Source organism: Apteryx mantelli, chromosome 2 (assembly GCF_036417845.1).
Source record: "Apteryx mantelli isolate bAptMan1 chromosome 2, bAptMan1.hap1, whole genome shotgun sequence".
In the NCBI taxonomy this organism is placed as follows: Eukaryota; Metazoa; Chordata; class Aves; order Apterygiformes; family Apterygidae; genus Apteryx; species Apteryx mantelli.
This window is the reverse complement of record NC_089979.1, coordinates 8,066,173-8,090,989: the sequence shown is the minus strand read 5'-3', so window position 1 is coordinate 8,090,989 and position 24,817 is coordinate 8,066,173. Positions and strand designations below refer to the sequence as shown.

The following is a 24,817-nucleotide window of genomic DNA, read 5'->3' as shown; positions in this document are numbered from 1 at the left end:
CAAGCAGATGGATGCTGGTAGACGCTTGGATTACGCTATTGTGTAACCGATGATGTCCCTGAAACAGAAGGAAAAATGAACATGGATGACAACTTGAAAATTTTCTGAAAAGACAGAACACCACCTTGGCCCTTGGATACTTTACAGTTACAGAAATCTTTAAACATGCTTGCAGCAACAATAGATATATAATCAGAAAAAATTGTTAAAAATTTGAACGACAATATTCTTGACAATGCAAATTATCTGAATGTATCTTACAATCAAAAAACTGCCCAGTACTGATATTGCAATAAATGAGTGAAAAAGACTCAGCACTCGAATTTGATACTAGTGAAAAAGAACATGCACACATCACTGATTTTCATGCTATTCTGCAAGCAAGTACAATGCTTTAAGTATGGAGAAATGAATGAATGAATGAATGAATGATAGATACATCTGAGTGGAACTTCTTTTTTATTTGAAATATCAATCCTGATGTTCTTGAAAATACATTAAATGATAAAGTTATGTCAACTACAAATGCTCTTATTCAAAAGAGACTTTAAAAATACACTTGACTCTAAAGACACAGGAAAAGCAAAGAAAGGTTCAGCATAACTATACATTGTTTAAGCTGGTCAAAAAAACTTATTGAAGACATGTAAAAACAGCACTTCAACAACCTGACAAGCATTAGTAAACAGTAAGTATATACCAAAACAAGTTAATCTTTAAAATGCTTGAAAATCATTTTATATCAATGCAGCAGTTTTGTTTTAATCTATCCTTCCTTTGTCATTTTCAGCTTCTTCTGAATCTCTTCTAAACTACTTAGTCTCCACTGCCTTTCAGCTTCTTGTACTACGACCCAACAGACTTCCTAACCCTTAATTCAGTTCATCTCTGGCTATCCACATCTATTCTGCTACTTCACGCATCTTTCTGTACCTGCCTATCTTTCCTACCACACCATCTTCTGTCTTACCTTCTGCTTCATTTGCTTCTCCTTCAAATTCCACGCAAGTGCTACACAGGCACTATATAGGAGGCAATGCACTACTAACAAACCGGTTTTGAACTCCCTTTGACTCCTGACTGACCTGTTTCAGTGCTTGGCAGTTCTCTTAATAATGCATTGAATTTTTATGCAGGCTGATACAGAGGACTGAACAGAGGTGTTGGGTCAACAGTTCTCAAGACAAACAAACAAAACCAATAACAACAACACAACCTATCCGGAGGTCAGAACCAGCTCTGTTTCAAGAACTGCATTATAAGTCTTCTTGTCCCATTAGCCATTACAAGATAAAAATAGTATACTTCCATTTACAAAAAATCCTGTAAAAAGATATAATTCCAATACAAAACTATAAAATTAGGGGGAAAAAATATTGTTCAAAATGTCTCATCTGTCTAGAAGACTTTCTTAATTTTCTTTTTAAATGTCTGTCTTCCAGAATTTAAACTGTAAATCAAAAGAGTGTCCTCCTTTCTGCTTTAGGGCGGTACATAGCATTAGTTCTTATTAAGAACGGCTAAAGTGTACTCTTTACAGAAACAAAATAATTTTTTCGATAATGAAAGATGTTGCACATAAAAAATAGTATGATATCTTCAGTAAGAAATATGTTCATTGCCAAGATAAAGTGTTATATTTTCTATACATACAAAATACTGAATTTTTCTAGAATAGAAACTAGTATCATTTCTACTTCCTGAATATAACATTTCATAATTCATTGCATCAAGAACTATCATGCTGAGAACCAATGCGAGATTTAGGAATAAAACCAAACTACAGTTTATGAATATAAAGACTATCTCTAATCTAAACACTTCACAGAAACATTAACAAGCTTCAAAACTCTTTCCAAGACATGTTTTAGATAATCAGAGTGTTTTAGAATTAATTTTCTCCAATTTTCTTCAAGTACAAATGAACTCATCTATAGTACATTAGACTGGCAAAGTCTCACAGAAAATTAAGGTGGGAAATCAACAGTGATGTATGGGATTCAATTTGTTACTTCCCTAAGACACTTTGAAATACTTATTACATTAGTTCTCTCAAGGACTGGCTGTCAGACAACACACTAGTATTTGTTTTATATTGCAAAACATATATATTTTTAGGCAAGTAAAGATACTAAATATAAATTGTCCATGAACAAAATAATTCTAGTATACTGCTATTCTATGTTGTATTATCTCAGTCTGAATGTAAACTCAAAATTCCCTAAATATTAAAACATTAAGATCTCAAAATTGCCACAAGAAAGGAACGTTTGCCAGTTTTAAAACTGTTATCTGAAGTTCCATGTACTTCTAAATGAGTTATCATTAATCATGATTTATTTGCTCTCTTACCTTGAAAGAGACATGTTGTTCCATATGACGTAGGAGTTGTGGTTTTTGGGCAGCTGTATAGTCACACACGGTACATTTAAACTGCTTTCCTGAAATGGGAATAAAAAACGGATTTTTTTTTTTCTATTTAAGTTCAGAAAACTACTTATGATATTTCTTCATAAAGAAGATTTCCAAAAAGGGTAAGAATGAACAATGAACAACTGAACTGTGAGTTTGGCACCTGCTCTGAAAAATTCTGGTAAAATAGAGCTAAGGGGAGTAAAGAAGAAAAAAGGGGTTTTGAGTGTCATCTTTAAATTATAAGCATTAATTAGCAGAGATACTCCTAGGATAGTCACTTGGGGAAGGAGAGAAAGAATTATTAGAGTATAGCCTAAATGGAAGAAGGAAATCAATGATTTATAGCTGCAGGCAGAGATATTTTGCTATTTGTAAAGCACATTTGTAAATCCTTAAAGGACAGATATTTGGTCATGTTCAATACATGTTCAACCTACTTCTGTCCCAAGCACCTAACTGTTATGGCTCAAATAAACTTAAAGAAAAGTTAAATATATTTGATTTATTTCTGGTTGGGTATGACATATTATTCTTACGACAAGATTTGTTTACATATCTAGCAATACTCTTCCAGCAAGGACTCAAATTACCCTCAAAGAGATTTCTACATAGGCTTAATCCTGAATACATGGAGATATAAACTATGTCATAAAATAAAATTTGCATGGCAAATAATACAGAGGCCTTCTCCTCCAATATTTTATTTCTGCTTCCGTAGTTTTGAAAACTATGGACACACTTTGTTCCATCAACAGCAGAATGCATGACAACTGTTTGGCTTGTTCATCATGAATTTTTGTCTTTTCTCACCTAAATCTCTGGAGTAACCCTAAGTCTCCCATGACAGTCCCCCAAAGCAAAAGGCAGCACATACTGAGACTAGTTTATACTGCATATACACTGACTTGCAAGCTGGCTGCTACCAAAGAGAAAGGATAGTGGCCAAGATCTGTCTCACCTGTTCTCAGAGGGTGCTAATTTGTATTCCCGTATTTTAAGCGGGCACAAATTTTTCTCAAAATGTATGGAGCTAAAGTAACCGTGTGACTTTTATCCCTCTGAATAAGGAGATGCAAAAATTATATAGCGGACAGGATGAGGGGTAAAGACAACGGACGCAAGCTTGCATTAACATTGTGTCTTCACATATCAAGCTACGAAGTCATTGACAGATTTGAGACAGTCCGTGTTTGTCAAGCACTTTGCAGAATGAAAGCCTGAGTCATAAGTACGTCTTCTATACCATGTAGCACAGCAAATAGAGTCAATGCAATTTATCCATAGTGTTTTGTGAAAATGATCTTAAAACTAGGAGAAAAGTATTACTCTGCAGTTCAGGAGTGTTCTCCAAAGAAAAGGTGCTACTTTAAGTCCTACAAACAAGACAACAGTATTATGTTGCATTCGTTGTATACTTGAAGTTTCTTTATGTGTCTATGAGCCTCCCAGTCAAACCTGAACGCTGCAGGTCCTAACCATCCAGCCTGAAAGAGCAACAGCACAACCGAAGAACAGGAACTGGAATTTCACCTAATGAGAGGTGAAGCTCAGAACATTCAGTCTAGAATTGAAGTCAACAATTTTAATAGAGAGGATGATTAATGACAAAGAAAATTTACTTAGAAATCAAATGGATTCCCTGTCAGTTGAAGTCTTTAAATCAAGCCTGCTCAAGCCCTTCTACAACCCAGCAAAAATTCAATGCACAATTATTAGATTAAGTTATGGCCTGTATTCTGCAAGAGATCAGACTCTGTGATCCTAAGAGTCTGCTTTTGGCCCTGAAATCATTAGTCTGAGTCCTTCTTAAAGTGAAGCAAGATGGTCAGATTTTGTCACGACGTATTTCAGAATTCTCTAAACGGGACTGAATTATCTCTGACATTTTCAGGAAACATCTGTTGCTGTTTGTGGCTTTGCAAAGAGTAAAACTCCCCAATATATTCCCACTCTGTAGGTTTTCCTTACTTTCCCCTCCAAACATTTTCTCTTCCAATTTTTTTTCCTTATGATTTTAAATAGCACAATTTCTTTCCTTTTATTCTCTGGTTTTCACACCTCTTTTCTCCATATTTCCTCTTTGATAGTACTATCAGTCTTGCTAACTCCTGCCAAATTACAAGGTGTGTATAAAATACTGAAATACTGCATCCCTGTACCAAATGCTCATGGCTGGCAAATTGTATTTGTTCAAACCGGAATAAGTATGTGTTTAAAAAACAGTCAGAAGAACTGAAAAGAAGGAAGAAGAAGTAGAATACAGAATATGCTATATTGTCATGAAACCGTTCCGTTTTCTTTAGTTTCTGAATCTTGATCAAAAGAGTTGCAAGGGTTTTATATTGAGCATGAAAGCTCCCATGAAACACAGCTAAGGAAGATCTTGAGACAATTTTTTTGGTATCTAATTAAAATAATGAAAACCAGCTTCTCTGGTTTATTTCTAATCACAAACAGTGATAAGACTAGACTTCTGAATTGTTTTCTGTCATGTCACTGTTGAGAGGAATAAAGCTGACAGAAAGCTACTTTATATTCCACCGGTTAAACTGACCTTGCAGGGCTGATATTTGAACAAAAATTGCCTAGATTGATAAGCCAGGAAGACAAGACTCAGAAACAGCTGAAGCATCTTTTAAATTCATTTATTTGTGAAATTACTGCAGAATACCAGATGTACGCTAGCAAGAACTTCTGAAGTGCTGTCACTATAGAAATAGACTCTGGGCAAAGAGAAACCATCACCATTCAAAAGGCTGAAAGTCCCTTGACAAATCATACAGTACATTTCTGGCGACAAATGTGATCTTATTTTCTGCAAGTGTTTGAAACATATGAAGAGTCTATTGAGGTAGACTTAGTGAAGACTCCATAGGTGGCGAAATCCTGTTCCCAATGAAGCCAATGGCAAAACAAATTTTCCAAAGGTGTGGGATATTTCCTGGAACACTTTTGAAAGCACAAAGAGCAAGACAAGAGAGAGAAAGTCGTAGATTTACTTTTATCAATCAAAAAGGGAGGTGCATTAATAGGGAAGCTGCAGTCACTTCACATATTGCAGATGACGATGACAATCTGAAGCCAGATGGAAAAGGTTCCTGGTAATAACATTGCCTCTAGAGTCAAGGCTTCAACCTTGTAAATGTTAAAAGAGTATAGTATTCTTGCATGCAAAGAATATTTAAAATCAACTGCACTCCTCTGATCTAGACAAGACTAACTCCTGCAGTACTATACTGCTATTCTTAAGAGTGTCAAATTTTCAAAGCAGCCTCAGTTGAACTGCAATAATTACTTACACACATACCTATTTTGTTCAAGAAATAGCACTCACTCAGGAAAAAACAAAACAAAACAAAACAAAAAACTACTTTCATTGCCAAATTACATTATTTGGATATGCTGGCTTGTGGAAACAAAAAAAGTAGGTTTTGAAACGAAACCATATGAGAGGATTTTTTTAGGGCACCATAGAATGACATCAATTTTTCTATACAGTCTGACTATGCTCCAGATTTAATTTTAATTCAGAAACACCCCTCCCCCCGCCCCCAAAAAAGCAACCAACAACCCCCCAACCAGGAATCAGCTGAGGATTGTATTTGATAGGTGAAACAGTCAATTCCCGAATGCATAATTTAGATGGATGTGTAACACTGCTTGTTATTGACCAAGTTATTTGAAAATATTGAAAAGCACTTTTTGAATGAGGAATGATTTACTGGCTCCTGTTAATTTGGCAGTAACTATATGCTTTCTAAAATATATTTCATACCAATGTAAAAATGAACAAATCCTCCACTAATTATAAATATACATATAAACAAATAGAGAAAGAAATATCACTGAAACAAAACCTTCACTTTAAATAAATTCTAAAGATGTAACAGACAGCATATGCTTCATGTGAAAGGACAGTGCTAATGGATAGGCAAAAATTTTACAAAAAAAGAATTTTAGTGGAAGGATCAGTAAAAAGTGGGATTAGGTTTCACGAGGTTGCATTAGCAACAGACAGATCAGGCTACAAAGTCATAATGAAGGTCAGCAAACTCATCCTGCTAAATCATTTACCCTAACTTGATAATCACAGAGGAATAAAAGTATTGCTGTACCCAAATTTGGAAATAAAAGACATTATTGTTTTACTTTTTTCTGGTTTTGCATGTCCTGTCATCACCACGGAAATACCACAATCCCTGAGTAAAGGCAAATGCAACGATAGAAGATATGTGTTTTGGTTATGCGATCCAAGGCTAACCTCCGTGAGGAGCCCAGAGGCACGATGAGGGGCGGAGGACCCCCAGTCGCCTAACCATAGCAAAGCGAGCATTGTTGCTCGGCTACTGCCCGGGCTACCACCAGGAGCCGAGCAGCGCTGTAAATCCCGCAGCCGTTGCTAATAACCAGGCACGAGCTTCGTACCGAGCCTGCACACCTCAGGACCGAGGCTTCGCAGGCTCGCTTCATCTCAACCTTTCCTGACCTGCCTGCAGCGTTGCTTCACGTAGCTTCAGCTGTAACAGCAATTTCTCTAAGTGACCAGGTGGCTATGGCTAATTTGTTTTACTTTTGTTTATCTTCGAATGCTACAATCATATTTATGACTCTAACACTGTGACGTAGTATAGAAAAACGCAGGCCTGGTGCGACAGCAGAGGCCTTGGAGACACTTAAGATGTGGTGCAGAGGAGTACGGGCATGGGATGACAAGAGACAGGGCGCAGGCTTGGCCCTGGAGACTCCATGGCTATAAACAACTCGCACGTGGCCAGTTAAAGAAATTGCAGACCTGAAGTTGGACAAAACTGGTTTTAGAGGTAACAAAGAGGACAAAGAAACAGAATCCAACATATTGGTTGTGTATATATTTTTTATACACTGTGCACCTATGTGCGCGGTGCAGGTGTGTCTATTGAGAACACACGCTCAGCCTTGCCAGTGACGGGACGTGGGGAGACCGAGCGGCCGCAGCCTCGCCTCCGTTGGTGCTACTGGATTTGGCAGCTCCAAAAATACTCTCACGGAAGAAAGTAGTAAGAGACTGATCAAAGCACTACTCTGATTTTCAAATTGCCATTGAGATCAACTGTTCTCTCTAAGAATATACAGGGATATAAAGCCAACCCCGAATTTCAGAAAAATCAAGTATTCTGGAGACAGCTAGCTGTCTTTCTTCCACAGAAACTAATTCTGCAGTTTTCAGTTATTACACAAAGAGAAGTGATCTTTGTGAATAAACAAAATTTATAAGTAGTCTCAGTGTTCAAAGGAAAGTTGCTCATTAATTACGTCCTACCGTATACACAGTGTTTATTACCCTAATACAAACTTGGATTCAAAAACATGCCCTTACCATCAGCAGTATGAAGGAGTTTATGGCTCTTCAAAGTGCCTTTTGATTTGAACTTCTTCCCACACATATCACAAAGGTGTGTTTTCTCAGTGCTGTGACGATTCATATGGGCTTTCAAGTTACTCTTGCTGCGAGTGGCGTACTCACAGAGAGAACATTTGAAGGGCTTGACACCTAAAAAAAAAATATATATATATATATGAAATGAACAAACTATACATTTTGATGATGGGGTGGATATTCACTTGCAAGAAATTTAAGATTGTGTGAGCAACACAAGCAACAAGGTCAAATTTTTCAATTTGGATGTTTACGTTTAAGAAACTTTATTTATACCTTCTGAGTAAATGATACTGAGCTCTTGACAGCATCATTTAACTTACTAAGAGAATTGGCGTGCTGCTTTTGGAATTAAAATACTTCTCTAGTGAACTCAAGTACTGAGTTTAACCAAGCAAATATTTATATTTTGGTCTTGATATGTCCTTTATTCGTTTAAAAATGGAATCCAGTTTGCATAAATTAGTGTGTAACTGGTATACAAACCAGCTATCACTCTCTACTGCAATAAAAAATATGAAAACCTATTTTAGAGGACTGGTTGGTGAGGTATTTAATATATAAGCACAAGTTAAATGTGCAAAGCTGTGGTTTAGTATTAATTAGCATCAGTTTTGCTAATGGATCACTCAGTAGTACACATTCTTTTTTTGATAGAGCACGAGCACTTATGATTTCATTTCTTTCAAACCAGCCAAAGCATGTAATAAAAAGAGAGATGGAATATATCTGATCTAGCAGAAGGTCTACAAGAACAAAATAAACACTTCAAAGAAAAGTTGAATAAATCTGAACTGGCAAAGTACCGCAACGCTTTGCGTCATGGAGCTCTGGCAGTTTTAGGCTGATATTCGTGGCCTTAAAAGTAGATTTACAAGCAGGAGGAATTAGAGCCTACTTTAAACAGACTGTAACTTTTATTTTGGAATCAACTCCTATCCATCTCACTCTCTCCTGCTAGTTGGATTAGGTGGGTACACCAAGCTTTCTCAGTAGCATAAACAAACTGTATCTATAAAATACACAAGCAATTGTTCTAAGGCTACAATTTAGCATTGCCAAAATTCCTTAATGGATTAAAGATAACTGGCGAAGACAACTATTACAGTATAAAGGCAGGTAAGCCCATAGTTAAGGTTTTGAAAGGAATCTACAGTAGCAGTATGAATGTCTGAAGTATCTGCATGAGCACAAATACTTTGGAACCAAAATATCAGTTTGGGAGGACCAAAGCCCATTATCCCCTTTATGCAGAGAAATGCATAAAGGATCCCGAATCATGCTCAGAGGTCAGGGACAATCTGAGCCATAGATTATTAACTGACTAAAGACCATAACAGCTGTCTTCTGCCTGTTATAAGAACAGACAAGTTGGGCAGACACAAAATTTTATTGGACATCATTTTCAGTCTGAGAGATTTTTAACCTGTGCGTTGCTACATTCCCAGAATTTATCTCCAGAAAGTCAAATACATGATCAACATTGTCTTCAGGGTTTTTCAATCACTGCTTATCCCCATTTCAGCTATCCACCATGCTTAGCGTGATTTAATTAATACGTACATAAGTTATTAATATGCAACAAAACAACTGGATTTCAATTGTTTTATTGACAGATTTTTACACCAAATATTTTCAGAGAAATATGAAAGAAGCAGTAGTTATTTATGAGGAGTTACAGTAAGTTACCGGTTATAAATGACTCAGTATGAATTTAATTCACTTGCTACTCACATTTATTATACAGTATTTTCAGGATGTTAATGAACGACTTTTTTGGAGGAAAAAAGAAAGGAATCAGAAGCTAATTAATTTCTACTTAACCCTTAAACTGTTTACGCATGCTGTGAACATGCAGTTCCATATATGATCTAGAATCCATTAACTAATTCATTAATCTCTACTGTAGCTTAAATTTTAAGTTTTTGATTCACGTATAGCAATAAATTTGAATTCCTTTTCATGCCAGTGAAGCTTTTGTGAAATACGAGACTGATTATATGAATGAAAGATTAAAACCATAGCTTTACCTTCATGAGCCCAAATATGACGCTGAAGGTCTGATCCATTCTTCATAAAATAAAAATCACAATAAGGACATTTCACAGCTCGTTTTCCAATAAGTCCTTTCAGCTGAACTCTTCGGCCAAGAATCTCAGAAATAGTACTCATTGAAACCTCTGAGGGAAAAATAAAATGTAATAAAAAACAGAAAGACGTAAGGGAATTTGTTCTAGGTAATATAACTAATATGGAAGAGCTAGGTTCCGACTCATTTCTACTTTTTAAAAAGCTTTACTTCCACTCCTGCTACTCAAATATTACCTGAACAAAGAGCACAGCACTATTAATCTAGGATCTTTTGCTTTAGGGCTTTTCGGATGTTCCTTCCTTTCCTACTCATCTGGGTACTCAATGTCCCTGCCTGTTAGAGGAAGGGTGGGGGAAATCAAATCTTGGGTGTGCCATTGGTTTAGAAATCATTTTCCAGCTACGAACTTTCTCAGTAAACTAATACAGCAATCATTTTCTTCAATATTTTTATAAGACTTCATTCAAGATTTCACGTGAGATTTCCAGCGATGTCAAGGATCTGAAGACTTTATTCCCTTCCATCACAGCTATGATCAGCAGGATGCCTGATAATCAGGATCTTTGAAGGAAAACCAAACCAAACCATACAAACAAAAAACAAAAATCCCCACCATACTCACAGAATAAATTGGATTGGAAAGGACCTGTAGAGGTCATCTGTCCAGCCCCCACTCCATGCAGGGCCAATTTTTAACTGAGATCCAACAATTAAGTCAGGTTGTTCAGGGTCATATCCAATCCTGTTTTGAATGTATCCCAGGATGGAGATTCCACAACCCCTCTTGGCCCATTCTAGTGTCTGACCACCTTCACTGCAAAAATTATTTTCCTAATAGCTAAGCAGAATCTCCTTGCTGCATCATGTCCCTTCTCTCTTGTCCCTTCACTCTACAGTTCCAAGAAGAGCCAGGCTCTGTCTTCTCTCTAATCTCCCATCAGGTAGTTGAAGATAGCAGTAAGACTGCTCCCTCAGACTTCTCTTCTTAAAGCTAAACACACTTATCTTTAATTTTCTCCTCCAGCTGACTTAATATTTCAGGTATCATAGTGAAAACAAAAAACATTACAGACAAAAGTCTGAAACCTCACCTCCTTTCCATGGCTTAGATCCTTGATCCATGACTGCAGGCTAGTATACCTGCTTAGTAGGGACCTTTGAAAGGTGATTCCTCTAACGTCTCAGGACTATTAACAAATGTCATACTAAATCAGACTAAATCAGTATGACCAAATGTCACACTAAATCCTTTTCAGTGGACAAAAAGGCAGATAAATCTGGGAGTTGAGACCAGAACCCAAAGGTGGATTTAGTTTGAAATACTACCCTACCAAAGTCTGTTGGAGATTTTTGTCCCACTGACTTCATGGGGTCAGAATTTAACCCCTATGAAAAACTAGAAAAGAAAGGAGTACTGTTTAATATCATATTTTCTACTTGACAAACAGAAATGGAAGAGAAGAGAGAGAGGGCACGCAGAATGACATTGAAAAGGAAGGTGAGGGAAGCTCCAGAAATAGCATTTTTATGATAAATATGAAATGGTCTCACTTTAAATTAATTTTTGATATGTCCTTTTAAAATTCAATTCCTTTTAACATTATACATTTTTTCCTTTCATTTTTATTCTTTCCCATTTGCAATTTTAAAAACAATTGCATCCATTCCACTGCAGTACTTGATAGTTTATAACATCAGGACCACCAGACTCCTTACATTTATTTGGCTTGTAATTAAATATGTTGTAAGAATAAAGGATTTCCTTCTGATTACAAAGAGAGGGTGCATAGGAAAAAGAGCTCTGCATGAATTCTCTTCTATATATTAAAAGTATTTTGTACTGCATAGGCATATCTTAGATGTAATATTTCTTTAGTATCATGGTATTTTGTTGTTAAGTTCTATTTGCCTACGACATATGAATTAAAAATGAGGACATAAAATAATCAGCTGTGTAGATTTTTTTTTAACTTACTTCTTTTGTAACCCAGTATTTAAGAGAGAACCCATTTTCCTGGATCAAAAAAATTATGCTATACAGATGTAAAAACAACTGCTCAAACAAGTGTTTGGTTGAAAACCCAGTATGTGTGCATATTGATACACCTTTTTTTTCAGGTGAAGCTAATATATTAAATAATTTGTACAACTATTTCAATACACATTTTATTTTCATTCGTATTTCACCCTTTTTATATTGTTACTTCTTCGGAAAAGGAAGATGACTAAAAATTACTTTTAGAAGGATTCAGATACCCACTCAATTGTCCAAAGCATTTACATGAACATATTCAGCACGGCAGGGCTCCAGAGCTGACTGGTATCTCTGGAGCCCAGGCACAGCAGACACTAATAATTCAGTAGTCAACGGACCAGTGCAGACCAACGGCAGCCTGCAAGGGTATAGTACGGCTGATATGTCACATTAGTCGGAGAGGCCTCATATTCCTCCCGGCTGATGCAGCACGAAAGCTTTACAGGCACAGCTCTTGGGCTTAAGTTTCTGTGCTTGCTGGGTGACGCACCTCCTGACTACAATACACCGCAGCAGCCTTTCGGCATCACAAACTGTTGCATGAGACACGTCCCCTGACATACGACAAGCCCTCCACCAACCACACCGTTGTAGAGTGGTCTGCAAATGAAGAGGTTTGGGAATGAGAGAGATAAAGTGGGAGCTGGCCTGAGCTCAAGGTGAAGAAAATTGTTTAAAACACAGGTCTAGCACTATCTAGTGGCGGTAGCAGGATAAGGGACTGTTCTACCTATCATATTTTATTTCAGACAAAGACCATAGCAGCTGAGACATTTTAATTGGATTTTTCTTTTCCCAGACACAGATGGAGCATGGCCAGCATTTTCCTGTTTAATATTAAATTATGTCAAGCGATAAGTATCACTGTAAGAAGAGCTAATTAAAATATGTTAGTCAATGCAGTCAGCTTTCCATTACCCACAGTAACAGTGGGCATGTCTATCCAACATAATACAGATACTGGGAGGGAAGTGTGGCCACTCCAATTTTGTGGCTCTGCATAGAGTTCAGACCTGCAGATTTAACCCGGTCCCTGCACTAGTCATTTGAGTACTTTGGCACTGAGCTCCCAAGATTTGAGAAAGTCCTGTTTACTCAGGCACAGCACACTGATTTAGCGCACTCACGTTATGCTGTGCTTGAACTGATAAATCAGCGCACTAGAAAGCAAGGTATAAACAGAGTGTGAATGGACTGTGGGGGTTAGCTTGGATCCACCTAGGCTTGTCAGCTTCAGCTTAATCCTGGCTCTGCTAGATCACAGCTGGTTCCAGCAAGAGCCCTGGGTCTGGAAAAGTTTATTAGCTTTGGCTCCACAACATGCGCAAGTGGCTAAACGGACTCCAGGCTTCAGCTGGCCCTGGATGTAAAGCCCAGTCACACCCTAACCAAGCACGCACCAAGTCAGCTCAGGGACCTCCGCGATTCACCTGGATTAATCTACAGTCATGCTGAACTACTCACAGACAAAATAATGTGCAATCAGCTCATTTTTCTTAGTTTATATATGGCCAATGGGAGGTTTGATTACTCTCTTGAGATGTCTCATGTGCTGTTATAGGATGCCTATGTGCCTAATTACAGGCTTCCCAATGCTTAATTTGAATTCACCTAAGTCCTCTTCTGGATGGAAACAAAGTGCTCTGCCAGATGACGACAGTGCTTCACATAATTACCAGATATACTCCACAGCACACAAGTTGGAACAATAACTTTTTTCACTCTAAATTCTAACAATCTGCAAACCTAATAAAATTCTTAACCTAAGCCAGTCACATTACATATACAACTTCTCTCTTTCTTCAGAACATAATCACATCACATTGCTCACTCTAAACCTTTCTTCCTCTATGGCAATAGACTGAGAAATTTTTCTCTGATTTTTTTCTTACCAGGGTGATTTGTCTTGATGTGCGATTTTATAAGTCGATCTTCAGAAAATGACTTCTCACAAACAGGGCAGGAATAACTCTTTTTGTCCTTAAGGGAAAGAAAGACAGAAAGAGATTACGTTATCAATCCACCAGTGTAATCACTACAGTCATTACACACTCAATAATACATGGTTTTCAACAAAGTTATAATTGAAGGTTCTGGTTTTTTTGCAAAAAAATTAAGACATTTATAACAAAATAAATGAACGAGCAATATGGAAGTACTCTAAACACATCATTAATCCTGATTAATGTAGAGCTCCAAATTACAGCACATGAGAAAATGCACAACAAATGTAAGCATTAGCTTCTACCTGACTCTTTAGAGAATCAAGAGTTGAAAGACCAAGTCATGTAACTGAAGTTATCTGATAGTAGTTCATTTCATAAATCCACCCTCCTAAAATATAAGGTCAGATCTCATTATTCTGAAGACATCTATCAGTAGGTGTATTTATAATACAACTTAATGGTCTGAAATTGAGCAGAAGAGTTAATAATGATAGATACCATTACATAATCAGTGTCTATATTTTTTAAATGTTTGATAAATATTCAGCATTTTATATATTAGTGGTATTGTTCCACTATTTTGATTTTAAAACTTTAAGGCTTTTCCAGCTTATATCACTGTCACTGATATTAAAATAAGATTTAACACCATCAGACAAGTTAAACTAGAGAGCTTTGATGCAATTTCTTTCTACATGCAATTTTAGTGTAATTTCTATTATGCAATTTTAGTGTAATTTCTATTGTGACTTTAGTGTTGTTACAGATGCACCTAACTCCACATAAAAAAAAAAAAAAGTAGGACAGCTCTCCATTAATTGGAAAATTGCCCAATTTAAAATATTCTTTGCTGCTTATTATCTAACTTAAAAGAGGTTTCTCCTTCTAGGAGCACATGCCGATGCAACAGACTAGATGTCTAAACAAAGAATGAGTGGGTCACCTAATCACCTCTGCACCGAGTGAGTGGATTATCAAAAGAACGGACATAGCAAAGAAAACCAAGATAGTTTTGAACTAGGTAGACAACCAGGTACATACCTGGTGGGAAATACGTATCAACCAAACCACCAGGAGATCACTGTAAAAAGGCAAGCTGAAGCTACATAACAGGTATTTCACTCATTATTTTAGGAAGAGAGAAAACTGTCAAGAGCACAGAAGGAAGATTATTGTATCAAAAAGAGACTGACACCTGAGTTATGAAAGAGAAATTGGGAGGTAATAGGAAATTAAGGATCTTGGACTCTTTACCAGTCTCTGACCTGAGACCAAAGAGCATCTCTGAGTAGCAAGGAAAATGGGACAAGGAGGTTGTATGTGGTAGTTAAATGACTATAAATGGACATATGTCTTAACAGAAAAGCAAAAATTGAACAATTATCACGGGAAACAGGTTTTGAAACATCAGGTATTTGAATACCATAAAGGTATTTGCATTCAGTATCATGCATCTCTGAGACAGAAATCCATACACTGAAGTGCCTACAAGGTGAAACTTTGAGGTAAGAAGTGTTTGAGCCACCGGAAGGTTGGGAAGTGAACCAGGAGACCTGCAACACCTGGGCTGCACAGTTCTAATTCTGTGAATGGGTAACAGCTTCATAGCCCACAGCTGGGAATCACGAAGCGAAGAGAGTTTACTCAGACCAGCAGAACTGTAGGAGCGCATGAGCTAACCGGATTCCTAAGGGCAGCCTAGCTAGCGTCCAACCACAGGAGCTCTGCTGGGATCACATGCCGTGCTCCAGATAAGCATGGGGATCCACTGATCTAGCTAGTAGACCAAATTGTAATAAAAAACTGCTCTGGTAGCAGAGACATTTGGACTTACCCAAGCACTTGAAACCAGGACTATGAGAATTTTGAATACTGGAAAAACAGAAGTAGCTCTGGAACTCACAGGTTGAAGTAACAGTAAATTTAAATTTCATGACAGTGGGATATTACATATGTGATATGAGGCTCTTGCGCAGTTAATATGGCAATGGCACAACAGAAGAATTCTGCCTGAGCTGTGAGAAAGTCATTTGCTGCAATGAGAGCAACTACACCAGGGAATGGTGGCTTCTAGAGGATTAACTTCTTCAGTAGAGTAACTAGAGTATCTTGCTAAGGTGGAGATGACAAAGTCACCATTTTGAGCCCTGAAAATCTCAGGTGAAGAAGGAACAATAAAGAATACCAGCTAGTGTTCAACAAGAGATCTTCAAGAAGGGTGACAAAACACTCTCAAAAAAGAGCTATCAATTTGGGGAATTTGGGTCTCTCAAAAGATATAACCCATCATCCCTAAATCTGATGATTCTGGTCTTCTGAATAATAATCAGTAGATTAAGTCTAATAAAATTGTACAGTAGTGTTTGCACCTTTTTAAATGTTGGATTCAAGTATCACATTTGTAGTTTGAAAAGAACAAGAACAGTATAAGTATAGTTATCATTTAGGGGCTGTTCAGGGGCCTTGTGAAATCTGTTGGCAGATCTTAGTCTATTCCTCAAATATGACTATACAAGCGGTTTGAAAAATTAGACTATATGAAAAATACAGTAAAATTTCAATGTACAGCTGGGTGTTGCTAGTCTTTTCTCTTCATACACTGTATCAAGTATTTCTCAAAGTGCCTGGAACAGTAAGACAAATACATCTTGCTATTTCATAAAGTTAAATATGAAAAATAATCCACTCCACAAACACTACTTCAAGAAAAATGACGTTCGTGACAACTTTAAATTCTTGCTATTGCTTTCAGGGAAGGTGAGGCCATAAGCCTATGCCTGGCAGAAAAAATTCAAAATTATCAGTAAATGCATCGAGAGCTGTAGAACTAACATGACCGTACAGTCACCAAAATCACATTTTTCCACATGACCATGGTAAGAATTTTTTAAAAAAACAAAATAATCCAAAGAGCTTTCTCCCAGCAGTTTGAAAGTTATCTCTACCAAGCTATGGTACGTGATCTTCAAAAGGGGTATTCTTTGTAGTAGCAAACAGATTGCCCTTCTGAGCACAGAGCGCCTTCAAAGCCTATCTGTCAACCTCCGCTCTCCTACCGAGTGCATCCAGCTGAAGCTGAACCTCTCACAGTTGTTTGTCCAGGTCAGTGTCACAGACTTTTGGAGCTTACGTTATTGGTTTCGAAAGCTTAAGAATATTCCTGCCAATGCCCTGAGAGCTTGCTATGGTGCTAGTCCTTCAGAGTAACCCCATCGCTCTCAAAAAAAGTCTTTAAGAATTTCTCTGTTGCAGACTAAGTATTTCAGAGCACTACAAGGTCACAGCACAGAGTCCCAGGAAAGGTCTCCCCCACCACAGCCCTAGCTCTTCTGAGTACCCTTGCCATAGACAGTGGCAGAGGCACTTTGAAAAACTTAGACTGATGCTTTAATAATACCTCCATCATGCTCTCAGCATCCAAGTTCTTCTCTGGTAACAGTGGAAGTAATTTATCCTATGCCTTACCAGAATGCCTGTGTTCCTGCCTTTTAAATGCCTTTGCGGGTTTTTTTTTGGAAGGACACAAACAGAAGCCAAGTATCATGAGATGGATCTACCTTTGTTAGAGAGCAGCTGCATAATCCACCCAGCTGCTTCAATTTCGAAGTCACATCCACACTTCCTGAGAACTGCTTAATCCCCCTATTAGCCAACTTGGGAAAATAAAAGAAGCTTAAAGATAAAATAATTCTAAAATAAAGTCAATTTTGTGACTGAAAGAATAGTTTGCATTCCATATGTGAGGAACGAATTAGTTCATAAATGTTCTTAAAACCTCTGCAGTACGTAGTCTATTTATCACAGAACTTCCTTGTTTCCTTATGCTATGCTTCATTACAATGTAAGGCTATTTAAACAGGAATCACAATGCCTTTCTCTTTATATAGATGAATCAAAATTGTGCTAAGAAAGCATCAACTATATTGCAATACCTACATTATATTGTAGTGAATTTTGTTTCTCTGAGGCACCTGTTTCAAGATAATTCAATAAGTAGGAGTACCAGTATACAGTCATGAAAAGAAAAATGAGAAGCCTTTGGATACATAGCTCTTAAAACAACAGATCACTATGAAGTTAATTTAATGAATCAAAGAGTACCAAACATAATGTACCCTGCAAAACATCAAAAATGTTAGCAGGCTATTATACTGCAGTCATCAATAAAGAGGCACTCTGGAGATACAAATATCCTATAAATATATGCAGAAAAGTACATGATTATTTATAAATATATACACACACACACACATTTATATAAATCAATCACTATATCATTATATATTCATGATCACTATATACATATCACTATAAATTCATGATCTATATGGAAATTCTGCCACTAATTTCAAAACAGACTGTGTGAACTCTTGAACTGCTTTGTTACCAATTTCATTAATAGTATAAATTAAGACCTGCAACAATCCTTGGCCATAATAAAAATTATTCTGGCCCAAATTAGACAAATATCATACAAACAATACATTCTGCTCCTTTTAGTAGTAGTGATATTATTTCATGAGCAGAAAATAAAACAAAGCTCTACTAAATATTGACACTCATTACCAGATGTGAATATTTCTGGCCTGCTCAGGGTCTCCCAACTGGATTGCTCGTGGAGCAATCAGGACAAATGGACTATACTGGTTTATAAATTATCTCTGTTCCACTAATATTCCCCATGCTTAAATAGCCTTGGTGAAATGAAGGTCAATTTCCTAATGCTCAGACACACTGCACCAGTGAAGGTAACTTTAAAGAAAACGAACTAGGAAAAGAGACATGTGGCATCATTTCCCTCCCATATTTCAATATTTGTCTGTTACAACTCTTCCAATAAGCTTTCAGGCACACACACATATATGTACATATGTGTATACACACATACTTTGTATACACATATGTGTATACACATCCTCACATATTTTACGCACATACATAAAACAACAAGATTTTACAGAAGCTTTTACGAGAAATTTGGTAACACACCTCTATTTTTATACAAGCAATAACTTACATATATGTCAAAGCACCAAAACAAAGAATAAAGAAGCTAAATAAAAAGGAAGGAAAAACAGGACATCATGCAGAAATTAATGATCGAAGAAAGAGATAAATTACAGAAAATGTCTAAGCCGGCATGACACTAGCTTTTATGAGGGACCAATTCAAAATACTGCAAAAAGTAACGTGGTACTTATAACACTCCAGCAAAACTGCTTTCTGCTTACTTAGTTCTCTTCCCACTGTTTTCTCTTGTTTTCTCTCTAGTATTTCAATCTCTGTATTTTGACAGTTTGAAATTGTAACATTTTGTATTCTTCTTCTTTTATTTCCATAGCTGATACAATGTGTTTTCCTCCTTATCAAAGAATAATTACAACCAATAACAATGGATAAAACTTGCCATAGGCCTGCAAGTAGCAAAAATTTGCAAGCATCTGCCAATGCATTGCAACATATCAAACAGCCTTCCTGCAATTACAGCTCTAGGTCTTCTCTGAAAGCAAGCTGTGGTCAGACATACAATTGCAGCCCCTCTTGTTTTAAGGACTAAGCTAAATTGAACTCTTTTACATCTGCTCTCGTCTAAGAGTATTTCCTGCGAAAGTTCCTAAAACTGAATTAATAAGACAATTAGCAATTACGCAGAGAAATACAGAGTCAGAGCCTGCTACTGCACGTAATGAAATCAGCAGAAATTTTAATACTAACACTAATGGGAACAGAATTAGGCTCCTGAGTTACATCTCTGAGGTGTGAGGAAGTCTGCAACTGTTCACCATAGTTATCACGATGCTCAAATCCTGATTTTCAAAAAAGATTCCTGAATTAAGCTGTTGTCACACAGTGCTACTAAAATACAATTTTGTTAAACTGATCTGATTTACTCAGGAAGTGATTAGGCACATTTGGGAAGGAAAGCTACAGAAAAAGTTATAAATGGCTAGATTGACTTTTATTAAGCCTGTCAAGTGGCAGAAATCCCAGCCTACCGAACGGTAAGCACCTGCACACGGTACCGTTTAAGCACTCTTCCTGAGATAACCACTCAGTAAAAACGAGTCGCTAGCTGACATTTATTATGGAAGCAAGAACCAAGAACAAAAGCCATTTTCCAGCCGAACGCCCTAATTGCTGGACCACGGGCTGGGTGGTTAATTCCTTCCCTCCCAGGACGTTGCACTCTTGCATAGCGGCCTAGCTCCAGAGTAAAGGTGCCACGGCCAGACCAGCGACAGGCTGCGACCGAACACTCGTGCGGCAGGGGAAGGGAGCAATCAGAGCTCAAGCACTTCGCTTCCCGCTTAACGCTCTAACTACTCTCTTACTTGAAAGGTCAGCAGCAGAAGGAAATTTCTAAGCATCCTTCCAAAGACAAGAAACATTTGCATTCATAAACACGTGAACGGGGGCCTGAGAGCAAGTGGCGGTGCTGCGTCTCAACTTAGTTTTAGAGAGGTGCTTATCTTGGAACATAAATCATGTACATAGATTTAAAAGAATTTCAGACACAAACCTCCCTCTGACATTTGTCAGCATACTGACTGTTGTAAAACCCACTGTATGTTGCAAACAAAATTGGTACCTAAAATCAGCGTTTAGTTCCACTGCTGGTCCCCAATTTTTAACACTAGTTTATTCATCGCTATAAATTATGGTGCTTAACTCCCTTTTTGAATCTAGCCCTTAAAAAAATCTGCAGATCTGATTCGTCGTTCTTCTGCTTCGGTTCACTTTTCTAAAGTCGCTATAAACTGTCCACCCCCTTCCTTAGGGGCTATGACAGTGAAGTAGTTCACATATGTTTCATGGTTTGAACTTCTACAGAGCTCCATAAACGCCAAAATTCCTGAAAGAAGCCACTACACAGGCCTTGGAAGCAGAAGTCAGTCACAGAGAATTAGAGAAACCATAAATATTTGGTCTTAAATCAAGCTGAGCCTCAGTTCCCAGATTTCAAAAATAAAAATCCTCTATTATGAAGATGTGTAGCAAACAGTGGCAACTGGCAGCACGTACACGTTCCCCCCCACAGTCCCCTAGGAAATGAGTAATCCCAAATTCAGTGCACAATTTGAATTGTGCGTAGAGAATAAGATGGGAGGCTATACACTGAGGGATGGGTATTAACAGTAAAAAAGGAAAGCTGCTTTTCTATGGCCAGCATTCATCCTGTACACCAAATACAGCAGGGATCCAGCTGAAAAGCAGAAAGCAACAACATAAAAAGAGACTGCAACACGCATTTGTTCAAGGAACTGAACTGAGATTTTGATGCTGACTACCTCTGGGGAAGCTTTAATTCTAGTATTTACTAAGTATTGATTTTGCAAGCTAAAATTAACATTCAAATAGCTTTCCATATTTAAGTGTACACAGTTGTTAAATACTGTATTTTGGAAGGAGTGTCCTATTTACTAAAGGTATACATTAAGTAAATATATCAAGCATTGGGCACAAAGGCCAAGATGAGAACTGCACAGTTTAGTTACTAATTCTAATTCATTAATTTTTTCAATCCATTTAAATGTTCAAAATATTTCTGAGAGTAAGCATACGTAAGCATAATTCTGAACGATTTTGCTGTCACATTGTTTTTGAATACAAAATGCATTTTCTCAGTTCTATTTAGTATCAAGAAAATGGGTCTCCTGGTGGGAGCCACTGGACATTCATCACACTTGAAAAAGAGGTATTTATGTATGCACATAGGATGCCTAACTGTAGGCTTTGTTTTAAAATCGTCTCAGATATCATTTACACAGATTTTTGCAATCAAATGTACATCATAAACTTAATAAATTCAAAAGCAAGCTAAAAAAATGTCTATTATGTGAGTCTTCTGTATATTTCATGATAAATTCAGATTTCATTTAAAACATCCATAATGTCGGGTGGGGAGTCAAACACTTCCCTTTTGTGTCACCTGCTGTTTCTTTAAAAGCTGCCCTGCGGTTCCAGAAAGCTAGTACTTAAAAAGAGTAGGAGGTGAAGCGTTCTGTTCTGTTCCAAATCCTTTTAAATTAACTTTAACTGTCGGAAATATTGGCCAAGAGCCGACCCCCAGCTGCAAAAAAAAGACCTGAAAACACTAGGCACCGTATGTTTAATGGCTCTTTAAAGTAGCAATGCTGAAATTGCCCACATCCGGGGAAAATAATACCGATCCTTAATTCAAACAACACATTTCACTAGTAAAAGGGAGTGTAACATCAATATTTATCACAGCACTTTAGGTGAGTTGCTTTCCCATGTCATTGGGAGGAGTGTGTCATATGTTCTACATGCTGAGGGTGCAGAGGATTTATTTGCAACACAATGCTAGTGAAACCATAATGTTGTGTAAAGAATGAAGAAAGGCTGCATGGATATTTCCTTGTTCTTACAGGTTAGAAGAGTAACTGTCGTTATTAAACAACAGGTATTCTTTTTTCCTTTGCTGGAACAAAAGTAAAAAATAGATTCAAAAGAAGGGTAAATATCTTTGGAGGTAGTTTAATGATACAGCTGTTGTGTAAGCTATTAAAACTACAAATTGCAAGGACATAATTCATGCCAATTTTCTGGCATTATCAGTCAAGAAGGTTTAATTACAAATACCATGCTTACCAAGCATTTCATGAAATCCTAACTGTGCTTTATTCAAAACCTGTATCTCAGAAAAAATCATGTGAAGTAATGCAGAATCACAGAACGGTTCAGGTTGAAGGGACTTCTGGAACATCTTCTAGTTCAACCCCCTCCCCTCACCCTCAAGCAGGGTCACCTAGAGCACATTGCACAGGATCACATCCAGGCGGGTTTTGAATATCTCCGAGGATGGAGACTCCACCACCTCTCTGGGCAACCTCTTCCAGTGCTCTGTCACCCTCACAGGGAAGAAGTTTTTCCTCATGTTCAGATGGAAGTGTCTGTGTTTCAGTTTGTGCCCGTTGCCTCGCGTCCTGTCGCTCGGCACCACTGAAAAGAGTCTGGCTCCATCCTCTTGACACCCTCCCTTCAGATACTTGTACACGTTGATAAGATCTCCTCTCAGCCTTCTCTTCTCCAGGCTAAACAGGCCCAGCTCTCTCAGCCTTTCCTCATAAGAGAGGTGCTCCAGTCCCCTCATCATCTTTGTAGCCCTTCGCTGGACTTGCTCCAGTCTGTCCATGTCTCTCTTGTACCGGGAAGCCCAGCACTGGACACAGTACTCCAGATGTGGCCTCACCAGGGCTGAGTAGAGGGGCAGGATCACCTCCCTCCACCTGCTGGCAACACTATTCCTGATGCAGCCCAGGATACCATTGGCCTTCTTGGCCACAAGGGCACATTGCTGCCTCATGCTTAACTTGGTGTCCACCAGCACTCCCAGGTCCTTCTCGGCAGAGCTGCTTTCCAGCAGGTCAACCCCCAACCTGTCCTGGTGCATGGGGTTATTCCTCCCCAGGTGCAGGACCCTGCACTTGCCTTTGTTGAACTTCAGGAGGTTCCTCTCTGCCCACCTCTCCAGCCTGTCCAGGTCCCTCTGAATGGCAGCACAGCCCTCTGGTGTATCGGCCACTCCTCCCAGTTTTGTATCATCAGCAAACTTGCTGAGGGTGAACTCTGTCCCTTCATCCAGGTCATTCATGAAGAAGTTGAACAGGACTGGACCCACTATTGATCTCTGGGATACACCACTAGTTACTGGTCTCCAACTAGACTTTGTGCCACTGATCACAACCCTCTGAGCTCTGCCATTCAGCCCCACCTAAGCATTCCAGGGGGCCTTCTGGAAAGAAGACAGTCAGAAGTAGACTAAATTCATTATTCTCGGGTAGCATGCTATTGCCAACCATCCTTGTTTCTAGAGGTCACTTTGGAACTGGAAGGAACTTAACTGTGTTCATGCACTGTTTAAGTGTATGCCCATTAAAGCTTTTCTGGGTATATGCAACAAGTCTAGCATGACCCAGATCAAGTATGCCATGAAAACAGAAAGGATGCTGTTAAATGGTAGGAAAAAAGTCCATGGTACACAGATCTTTTCTGAAGAAAGCTCAGCCTACCTGGCCCAACCATACAAAATAATAAACAACAACAAAAACAATAAAAAGCTAGGTAACACTGATGTAAAGAAAAGAATTGTTTTTTCTTAACCATGCAAGACAAGCCTAAAAGGAATTTCAGTTCTAAGAACATGCATCAGACTTCTCTACTAAAGACATCAACAATAAAGAATTCCTTAGTCACTTATGAAATATTTCTCATTCCAGGCACCACAATATATTTTAAAACATACTTTTGGAATAAATGCAAGCCGGATTGACACAGGAAACAATTTTCTCTAAAGATTATTCAGCAGTAGCACAGAGCAGTGTCTTGCAGAAAGAGGGCTTCCAGTCAAGGATATAGCCCCTTACATAGTGACAAAGAAAACATGTCAGTGCACGCTGAAGAAGTAGACCAGATCTGCTTTGACATGAGAAGCAACTGAGACGGGCATTCAAGTATTCAATTAATTAAGAGGCAAGCAAATTTTCATCTCACCACAATCATCTCTTTATGAAGGAAGGGAATTCAGCTCCAAGGAAGTAAAGCAACAATAGTACCAGGCCCCATTTTACTCTCTCAAGACCCAAAGAGTACGAAAACATTGGGAAAACTGAAGGAAAGAAATAAGTGCAGATGTACCCTAACAGTAACTCCTATGAGTTTTCCAGCAGAGAAGTACACAGAGAGCACTCACAAAAAAGACTTGCTGTGTTTTTATCAGTTACAAAAAGTTCAGACAGAAGCCTCATAATGCTGACTGAAAGATGCACAATTTTGATGCACCACATCCTAGACTATGGCTATGGTAATGTGATTCATTCAGTGACACTGTCACAAATCACAGCAGAATCACAGAAAACCAAGACCATATGCATGAACTGCATTATTATTCT

At 38.0% G+C, this 24,817-nt stretch overlaps 1 protein-coding gene across 5 annotated transcripts in view; it reads right to left on the bottom strand.

Annotated features, from left to right (window-relative positions):
- Positions 1–24,817, bottom strand: part of ZFAT (zinc finger and AT-hook domain containing) — a 144,461-nt gene that overhangs the window by 24,751 nt on the left and 94,893 nt on the right. For all 5 annotated transcript variants that reach the window (XM_067290126.1, XM_067290130.1, XM_067290127.1 and 2 more), the window contains 4 exons: positions 13,851–13,938; positions 9,862–10,011; positions 7,772–7,945; positions 2,353–2,441 (listed from right to left, as the gene is read on the bottom strand). In XM_067290126.1, the coding sequence (XP_067146227.1) occupies positions 2,353–2,441; positions 7,772–7,945; positions 9,862–10,011; positions 13,851–13,938 (501 nt within the window). The remainder of the gene's footprint in view (positions 1–2,352; positions 2,442–7,771; positions 7,946–9,861; positions 10,012–13,850; positions 13,939–24,817) is intronic.